Here is a 9,913-nt window from a genome sequence, read left to right as displayed (position 1 = left end):
TGGAGTACTGCATCCAGTTTTGGGCTACACAATTCAAAAAGGATGTGGAGAAGCTTGAGAGAGTCCAGAGAAGAGCCACACACGTGATCAGAGGTTAGGAAAACAGACCTTATGATGACAGGCTGAGAACCAGGGGGATCTTTAGAAAAATGCAGGCTCAGGGGTGATCTGATGGCCACCTGTAAGTTTATCAGGGGTGACCACCAGTACCTGGGGGAACGTTTGTTCACCAGAGCGCCCCAAGGGATGACAAGGTCGAACGGTTATAAACTACTGCAAGACTGTTTCAGGCTGGACATAAGGAAGAATTTCTTTACTGTCCGAGCCCCCAAGGTCTGGAACAGCCTGCCATTGGAGATGGTTCAAGCACCTACATTGAACACCTTCAAGAGTAAATTAGATGCTTATCTTGCTGGGGTCCTATGACCCGAGCTGACTTCCTGCTTTTTGGGTGGGGGGGCTGGACTCGATCTTCCAGGTCCCTTCCAGCCCTAATGTCTATGAAATCTATGAATCACTTCACTCTTTGAACCCACTGAGGCTGTTGATTTTTGTTTTCTCTGTTTATGCCACAGTCATTAAATCCATCCTTCCTCATCTGGTCTCTATTAACCCCTGTCCCAGCAGCAGGCGGGAGGTATTGTACACAGTGCACAGCAGAGCATGCAATCAGGAGCCTTCCTGGGGCAGGGCTCAGGAGGCTGGGCCCAGGAGAGGGGTTTAATGAGAGTATCCACAGCACCTTAGAGCAGGCAGCACTGGCCAGATGAAGAGGCCCCATCCCCTGCTTCTCTTTGAACCACGAGCAGAGCCCAGCTGACACAAGGGGTCAGCTCAGCTCTGCCAGGGCCATGACATTCCCAACCACCTGATGTCTGTGACTGTTCTCTGCTGCAGCACATGGCCAGGGGATCTGATCCACCAGTGAAATTTCTTTCTAAGAAATTGTTTCCTCGTATGAGCCACCCCTGTCACAAGCCTCTTATGACGCTTTATCAGGATGATTCCCTTTGCTCAGTGCAAGGGTGTCAAATGTATGGCCCATGGACTGGATCCAGTTTGCAGGGCTCCTGGAGGGGGCAGGAATTCAGGGACAGGGCCCACTGCTGAAATTCAGGGTACAGAGCCCTTCTGGAGACTCATTTTGATGGCAGGGGGTGAGCAGTAGCTGTGTTGACCCTGTGGCTCCCTAATGCTCCTTATCTAGATCCAGACTTCAAGGAGCCCTGTGGTCCAGATCCAGCCCCGTGGGGGGGCAAACCAGTTTGACACCCCTGCCTAAGCGGAGGTTCTTTCTCTCTCTTTCATAACATGCCTGTCACAGCAGCGTCTGGTGCAGGATTGACAGGCCTAGTCTTAGAACAGCTTGTGGCAGAGCTGTCTGGGCCTTGACTCTGCTGCAGCTGCCTGTTCTGGGGAGGCCAATTGTGGCTTTTGTGGTGTGGACAATTGTCCCCTTAGAACCGAGCTGAGATCCTCCAGACCACATGGAGGAGTGGCCATGGGGATGTGCTGGGGGTTGGGGAGACCCAGCTCTGATTCCTGCTCCTCTCTCCCTCCCTTCCAAGCATGCTGTGTTAATTAACAGTGCTGGCTAGTTGGCCTGGAGATGAGATTATGTTCCCGCTTACTAGAGCACAGATGGTAAGTGAATCTGTGCAACAGTTAGACATAGTAAAGGCCTGGCATGCCCTGCTGGATGGTGACTGGAGCCAGGTGGAGCTCTCAGGGGCTCTCTTGGTCCTGAATGGCTGTGAGTGAGGGAAAGAAGTGGAAGCAGCCTGTCCCATCAGAGCCAGCTGAAGCATCCCAGGAATGGCTCCCCAGCATTCACCCAGTCAGCTCCTGGGTGGACAAGGGCTCTGGGCATGGCTTGGTGGATGTGGGGAGGTGCATGACATGCTCTGCTGCTCCTTGCTTGTGCCCTTTTAACTTCCTGATGTGCTAGCACCTTCCTGTAGACAAAGTGGATGCATGGTGGGTTTGTGTGGCTTCTTTCCATCCTTGATTTGGCTCCACACAGTTGAGTGCTTGAAGCAAGGGAAGGGACATGGAGATAGGACTAGAGTGTCCCTGCAGGGCTTTGGGTTTCCATGGCTAATGCAGTGGTGCCTCTAGCCTCTCCACCGAGCAGGGTCTGTCTGGAAGGCTGGCTCAGAGGCTCTGCAACAGGGTAGGGGTTGCTGTCATCCTGGTTCCTCCTGGCCTTGGCCAGCTGAGCCCTTCTGCTGGATGGAAGGTGTCTACGCACAGTGGGCATTGGCGATCCAAGGGGCAGCTCCCTGTAACCCAGGAGATCAATTATCTTGTCCCCAGCTGGGCCTGGGAAGAAGGGAGGGAGCAGGGGTGATGCTGTATGTTGTGCTGGTATTGGGGCAGGGAGGCGTGTGTGTGTTGGGAGTGTCAGGGGACTGCACTGGTGCTGGATGCTGGGGCTTGTCATGTCAGGATGGAGGGAGCCCTGGTAATGTGGGACCAAGCATCTGGGCTTGGACTCTGCTGACATGCCTGTCTGAGCACCTGACCTCAGCCATTGTGGGCAAGGGCTGGCCAGTGAGTGTGCAGATGCACTTTCCCTGCCTAGCCAGTCAGAGCTGTAGCAGAGCACCACAGAGCTGTAGTGTCTCCAGGAAGCTGGGAGATCCCTTGGCACCGCTGCCTCCTGGCCTGTCTGATCTTCTGGCTCTGTGTTGTCTCCAGATTGAGGATGGCGGCAAGGCAGCCCTCTCCAGGAAGATGCGGACTGGGGATGAGCTGGTGAACATTAATGGCACTCCTCTGTATGGCTCCCGGCAGGAGGCCCTCATCCTCATCAAGGGCTCCTACAGGACGTTGAAGATGATCATCCGCAGGTAGGGCCGGCTGGCAGTGGCATAGAGCAGGTAGATATGAAATGGCTAAGAGTGGCATTGGGCTGGGTCAAACTTGAGGAGGAATGTGGGGGGGGGATGCATGCAGTGGTTGAACAGAGCCTTGGTCTTGAAGCTGAGTCTGCAATGCCAGGCCCTAGGGAAGGACAGATGGAGGAAGCCATCAGGTGTCTTGCTAACTGAGAAATCTCTACCCCAGTCCCAGGCATACTGGGGAGCTGTCTGAGGCAGCTGGGCTGTGGGTCTGTGTGCAGGCACCCCTCAATCCCCTGACAGGCGTGTAGTATATGCTGTGAGTTGTGCCAGCAGCATCCCTGGAAACCATGGGGCTGAGGGGTTGTCCCAGAAAGCACAGGCCCTGTTCATTCTTTTGGAGGGAGCCCTCTGTGCCACTGACTCAGCTGCATGTAGGGAGCCCTGTGCCTGGGCCTGGATCCAGGGCTGGCCGTGTTGTGTGTGGGGTCAGAGGTGGGGACTGGGCCTCTTCTGCTTTGCCTGCTTGTCCCACTCTGTCCTCAGCTAGGCCTTGCTATCCTGTGGCAGAAGGGAGTTTGGGATCAGGTGGGAGGTGACCTGAGGGTGGGAGGCTATATGAGCTGGACTGGGCTTCCTGCTTACTGTGGTGGTGGTGGGGGGGGTGTAGTGTTATGGGCAGACTGCATCTCCTCTGCTTGCAGAAAGATAAGCTGTGTGTGCTTCCCCTGCACCTCCACAGGGATGTGACCTTATCTTCCAGCATGATTTGAGAGTTGATTCTGGCCGTGGGAGGCCGGGGAGGGTCTTGCTGTCCTCAGTGATACACTGACCCAAGCTACTAGAGCAGAGCTAGATGTGTGTGCTGGCCCTCTCCCCACTGAGCTGGGAGCAAGTGTATGGCTATGGAGTGGGGAGAGAGGCCTGGGCATTGAGCATTGAATTCAGATTGGGTCCAGGGTCCAGTGCCATGCTGGCCCTCTCCATAGGCACTTGATGCTCCAGGGACATGGGCAATAGGGCAGCTGCAACCTCTCCCTGAGGGGCTGAGCTGAACCTCCTCAGGTCTCTGCTGAGAAGGTGCCCAACTCCCTCAGCTCATGGGGTATGAGGGAGCTCTGGGCTGGGCCATCCTCTCTGCCTGGGCACCCCACAGCCCTATGACAGTGATCCCGGGGCAGGGAGGAGTTATGTGAACTCGATGCTATTTAGTCTGAAGGGCACCCTCTGCAGTGTCTTTGCCTGTGGTTTGCTCCTCAATGTCAGATACCAAGGAGTTGGGCTTCTAGGTGAGGCTGGACTGTGTGGACCCAAGAACCAACCCTGGCATTGGAGAGTTGAGGTCACAGCTTTGGCCAAGTGGACTCATCCCTCCCCTTGGCGCTAGGGCCAGGTGTGGAGGCTGCCACGGTTGCTGCCATGGGGGTGTGGAGCTGTGGTGCAGGGCCTTGGGGCTCTCTCTAGACCTGTGGCTCGCTGCCTTAGCTTCTGGCACCCTCCTGTGGCTGGAATGTGCATCTGTTTTTTCTTTCTAAAAGGCCCTGAGCTTTCTCAGCCAAGACCTCACTCGTCCAGGAGAGCAGCACAGCACATGTTGGAGTGTCCTCTGTGATGGGAAGGTGTCTGGTCTGGGCCTTCCACAGCTCCCTGCTCTGTGCAGGGGAAGGGAGAGCTTGGTTCTTGGTTCCCCATCACTCCTTGTGGCTCACTTGAGACCATCCCAATGTGGGACTGGGTAACTGGTGGTCTCTGGCTCCACAGCCTGAGCCTTTCTAACGGGAGTGAGAGGGCCTTGCCCACTGGCTTCTCTCAGAAGGAGGGGCTTAATGGTGTCCATTGTCCACTCTCCTGATCCCTAGTACAGATGGACTCACAAAGCCCTAGCTCTGATGCAGGCTGGCAAGCAGCAGTGTCATGTTCCCTGGGGCCTGTGCCTAGGTGATCTCGGTGCCCTCCCCTCTGAGGTAGTTCTCCGTTGTCTTCCTGGGGTCTTTGAGTGCAGATGAGCCCAGATCACCCTGTCCCCTCGAGCTTTGCCCCCAGCTCCAGCTGGTAATCTCTGTCAGAAGCTCCAGTGTTGCATCTCCCTCTGGGGCTGTTGGCTATTGGTTGGACATTGGGATGGAGTGAAATAGAAGCAAACTCAGCCATCTGAGGACAATTCCTACATGCATTGTGGCTACTTCAGACCAGTCCAGGCCCATAAGCTGCGGTGTGGCCTGGTCCTATGGCCAGAGCAGAGGCAGGCAGTGTTGCAGAGCCCTGGCCAGCCTTCTGCCTGGCACACTTACTCTCTGTGTTGTGGCTGACAGGGCTGCTCTGGGCCAGCCATTTCTCCCTTGTCTTTCCCACCTGGCAAAGCTGGCTATGGAATTCCTTGCCCATGATCTCATGCTGCCTGCGGTTCTTTCCCACCCGGCTTCCTGTGCAAGGGCTCAGGTTGGGCTGGTGGGGGAGGCTGTGGGAAGCAGAAGCCCAGCTCCTCAGGGTAGGGAAGTGGCTGCAGCTGCTTCAGTCTGAGCAAAACAAGCTACAAATAGCAGCAGAGCATGGGTGGCTGAACCAGTGTGGTAGCCTAGATCCTACTGTGTCTCCCACTTCCCCTCTTCTGCCCCCAAAATTCATCCCTATTCAGCCCTAGCCAGAGTCCATCCAGGACTGAATAGGCTGTGATCTCACAGCAAGGGGCTGTCCAAACAAAGGCAGGCTCAACTGAGCCCTGAGTAGATCAGACTGCCCCCCTTGGTCAGTGACTGCCTATTGTCCCCAGGGCCCCTGCCATTGCTTTACTGCTGGCTCTAGCTTGAATTCCTGTCCATGGGGACTCTACCCCCTGTAGTGAGGGAGCAAGCAGGGAGGACAGATCTTGGTAAGGCTGCAGGCTGAATATATACTTTCTGTGCCATAGCTAAACTGAGCAGAGGAGGGGACTGCCCTGAACCCCAGGGCTTGAGAGAAGGCTCCTGGTGGTGGGAGCTCTCTACGTCCATGGTGGGCATGTTGTACTGCCCTGTCATATGCTTCAGTCATTTACTGCTTTCTAACTTACTTGTGTGTTCACTGCATTTTGGTTCCTGCAGAGGAGTGGGGAGAAGGGCTGCCAGATGTAGGGAACTAGCAAGCAAATTCCCCTCCAGGCCTAGCCTGCTGCCAATGCTTGCCTAGTGCCCCTCATTGCTGACCCACAGCCCCCTGTTGTCCTGAGTCCAGGCTTCCTGTGCCCATGCATGGCCCTACCAGTGTCTGTTAAACACAAGGTTGCAATGTAATTCCTTGACACCCTGACCAATGTTTGCAGGTAATCCACAACTCCCCCAAGACTCCCTGATGCAGGGGTGCTCCAGCATGCTGGGGCATGTACACCTGTGCTGTTTGCCTCTTCCTCACCCCTGCCTGCCTCTAATTTGGAGGAGTTCTGGTCTGCATAGCATATCCTCAGGGGCCAGACCATAGGCAGAAGAGGTAAGCTGCTCAACTCTGTTGTCTCCTCTTCAGGGCATACATTGAGTTGCTGCCCCCACTGGGCAGGCTGTGTATTTTGGTTTGAACCCCTTGGTCCAGGCTTTGATTCCCCAGAAACCTGTGGTCTCCAGAACCATCATCCCTAAGTCAGGGACCCTGGGAGGCAGCCTGTGTCCTGGACTTGCCACATTCTAAGGTTGTGCCCAGTCTGCCAGCCCCCTGCTGACTTGGCAAGGGGAAGCCATCATCAGCCTGCAGTGGCAGAGGGAACTGACCCCATGACCTGGGACTGTCTCTCCATGACCCTCTTTCTGAGCCCACTTGCAGCTCCCCAGCTGCCACCTTCCCTGCGGAAGCATTGCCCAGCAGGGGCCCTTCAGCCAATGCCCTCGATGTTTGTAGATCAGGGAGCTGCCCACTCTCCTAGTTTCCTCCTCTGTGGCCACACTGTGGAGCCAGGAAGCCCCCAGATCCTCTCCCACCCAGCCCTCTTGGCTGTTTTCTCTCTCATTATTATAGTGAATTCTTTGCTGTCCGGATTGTTATCTTCCCTAAACATCACTTCCTCACTCCCTTCCTGGCTGCTCCTGTTCGCCCCAGAGCGACCAGGGGATAGGCTGTGCAGTCTGGGGAGGCAGGGCTCCACACTGCCCAGCAAGGAGCCCTCGCACTGGGATCAGTCTCAGTAGTACTAGCCCTGGCCCCTGGTGGGTAACAACTGCCCTGAAGCACTGGCTCCCTGGTGCTCTTTGTTGGCACCTGGGCTCCACGGGACAGGAGAGGGGCTTGGACTCTGTACCCTGCAAGAAGGGCAGGGCTGTTAATGGATTCAGAGTAGCGAGTTGGTAGCAGGGGATGCTGCCACCCTGAGGCTTCAGGGGAAGCCCAGCTTGGAGCTCCCTGGAATTCACCATGGTAAGTGCGGGGCCCTTGGGTTTGAGGGGACTCCCCCACCTTGCCCTGGGTCCTCTGCCCAGAGCACTGGACCTCTCTTGGGTAGTAGCTCTATTTGCTTTGGATGGAGACTGGCCTGGGAGCCAGGTGGGGAGGGCAGAGCTTCTGCTCCCAATTTGTTATTGTTAGGTGTCATCCCTTCTGCCAGGAGAGAGAGGCTGTATCCTGCTTCTCCCTAGCAACAGCTTGACTTCCATCCGAGCTGCTGTTAGAACAGGCCATGGGGGGAAATGTCCAGGGAGTGCATGCTGCTGTGGCCCTTGTGTAAGGCCTTTTGAGTGTGTTGGGGTGACCAGCCCTATCTGGTTGGGGATTGGAAGCTGGGCCTGGGTACTGTTAAGCTGTTGGGCCAGGACAATCAAGCCCTGATTATATTTGGGGCTGTTTCAGGCTGGGTGCTACAGCGCATGTAAGCTGAGGCTGCCCCTATCCCAAGAGTCATGGCAGGAGAGGTCTGAGACTGCCTGCTCTCTTCAACGCCCATCCAGAGGTCCTGTGCAGCTGCCATTCTTGTGATGCTGGCCTCTGCCACATGGTACTGGGATACCCTGAAAAAGCTGGGGTCCCCCAGCCCCCCTGGCCTTTGTGGTAGATGCCTCCTCGACTTATTCCCTGGTCTTGCTCTCTGTTGAGGACTTGCATTGGGAATTGGCCTCCATTCGAGGCGTTCCCCTGTGAGGGAGGTGGGGTATATCAGCTGCCCCTCTCCTCTACAGGAGAAGGGCCTCCTGTTTCTCGTGGTGCAAGTGAGCAGAGTTGCAGCAGCACATGGCAGGGACCTGCTCTTCACACCCAAGCGCTGACCCCACAGAGCCCATAAATCATGGTGTTATTGCTGTGCTATCGGTGCACAGCCCTGACCCTCACTCAGCAGCTTCCTTTCCACTTCTAGCCTGCTGCTGCCCTGTTCTGAGTGCTGGCGCTGCCTGCTTCCCTGCTTCGTGGTCGCCACAATGATACATACAGCATACAGGCAGTGCCCAGGCCTGTGTTGTCCAGCACCTCTGAGAGCTGGCAGAGATTGCCAGACTGACATCCCTCCTCCTCTATACCTCTCCAGCAGGCCCTGGAGCCTTGGAGCCAGTAGCTGCATCTGCTGGTGGTCACTGGGGCTGCAGTGGGTGCAGGTGAGAGGGGCTCTGCCTGCTGTCCTGGCTCAGTGCCAGCCTGGAAGCCTGGTGGGTTTCATTATCCCATCAGTGTCAGCAGCTGGTTCCCTGCCACAATGGGCATTGGCCCCAACACCACTGTCTGAATGCCCCTGCAGACCTCTGCTATCCTGACCCTGGTTACATCCATGTATGCACCCTTGTCTGCTGGCATCCATCAGTCCTGTCCTGCAGCCCCTTCTCATCCCAGCTCTGACCTGCTCAAGCACAGCCAGCTCTTCTGAGGCCCCTCAGACTCAGCCTGAAGAGCCCCTGCAATCCCCGTCCTTGGTTTCCCCCCTGCCCCCTCCAGCTCTGCTGATTCCTCTCAGGCCTTTCTTCTGGCCCCTGGACAGACGGACATCCTCTTGCCTCTCAATCCTGACCCAGATCCATTAACAGAGCCCTGTGGAGTGCTCACCCATGTTCAGGTTTTGAGACATCACCAAGCCCTGGAAGGAGGGAGCCCCTCAGTCCTCCTTCCTGTGTGACTATCTTCCTTCTCAGCCTATCTGATGATTTGGGGCAAGCTCTGTGTGTGTCCTGGGCATTCCCATGCCAGGAAGGGCTTCCTGCTGCGTTGGCAGTGGATGATCTGAATGCCAAGGCAGGAACAGTTCCAAGGAGGTTACTGATTCCTGAGTCCTGTTCAGAACCGAGAAATAGACACCCCAAGCTCCAGCCCCCTTCCTGCCCTCCCTTCCCCCCTAGGCCTGAAATTCTGCTCTCCTCCTCCCTGAGAATCCTAAGCCTGCTTGCTGCTTGTTTTCTAGTTCCTGTCCAGGGACTGGGCTACCATCCTGAGATCCGCTGATTCAAGCCACTCTTCCCACGAGCCCCCTCCTCATGCACGGTTCTCAGCTGTGAAGCCTCCAGCTGGGGGCTGTTCTGGGAAAGGGGACTGCTGTCAGCTCACAGCTCTATCCACACTCTCCCACAGGACTCCTGCGGCCAAAATGTCCATCTCGTGCCTGTGAGCCCCAACCTGCCTTTGCTGTGACTCATCCAGCTCCTTGCTGAGCTGCTGTTCCTGTTGTTCCTGGACTCCAACTTTGCGATGCACATTGGGCTGGAGCCCTGGGTCCAGCACATACATGTAGGGAGTAGAGGAACCAAGAACCTAAGGGACTCAGTACAATGCTCCCCTTGTGTGCTGTTCCTTGGTCTGCAATTCCTTGTGTCCGGAAGGCCCTGGATATGGTGGAATGCAGTCTAACCTATTCAGTCAGGGCAGAGTCCCCCTGATCTCTGCTGCCTCCTGCCAGCCTAGCTTGCTCCCCACCCTGTGTCCTCCTTCACCATCGCCTCTGGTCTTGCTGCACCTGCTTCTGGGTTGCTCAGCCTCGGTTGGCAGTAACAGAGCAGGCCTTTTGTCATTTGATAGCATCTATCCCTCTTGCCGTGTCACAGATGTGGCAGGCCAGTAGGGGGTGCTCCTGCATTGAGCCACCCACCTCACTGCACCCGACCACCTTCCAGGCTCCGAGTGCCTCCCTAGGGGTGCCT

General features: G+C 56.2%; 1 protein-coding gene across 1 annotated transcript in view; it reads left to right on the top strand.

Moving 5' to 3' along the window:
• The window catches only part of SHROOM4 (shroom family member 4), a gene marked incomplete at its 5' end in the record, with an annotated part of 65,788 nt that overhangs the window by 30,561 nt on the left and 25,314 nt on the right, over positions 1-9,913 (top strand). Inside the window, one exon of the mRNA XM_019521002.1 lies at positions 2,701-2,852. Coding sequence (XP_019376547.1) covers positions 2,701-2,852 — 152 coding nt within the window. The remainder of the gene's footprint in view (positions 1-2,700; positions 2,853-9,913) is intronic.

Source organism: Gavialis gangeticus, unplaced genomic scaffold (genome assembly GCF_001723915.1).
Source record: "Gavialis gangeticus isolate Ggan-Ray unplaced genomic scaffold, GavGan_comp1, whole genome shotgun sequence".
NCBI classification, from domain to species: domain Eukaryota; kingdom Metazoa; phylum Chordata; order Crocodylia; family Gavialidae; genus Gavialis; species Gavialis gangeticus.
Note: the sequence above shows the minus strand (reverse complement) of the source record. Positions and strands in the feature narration are given on the sequence as shown.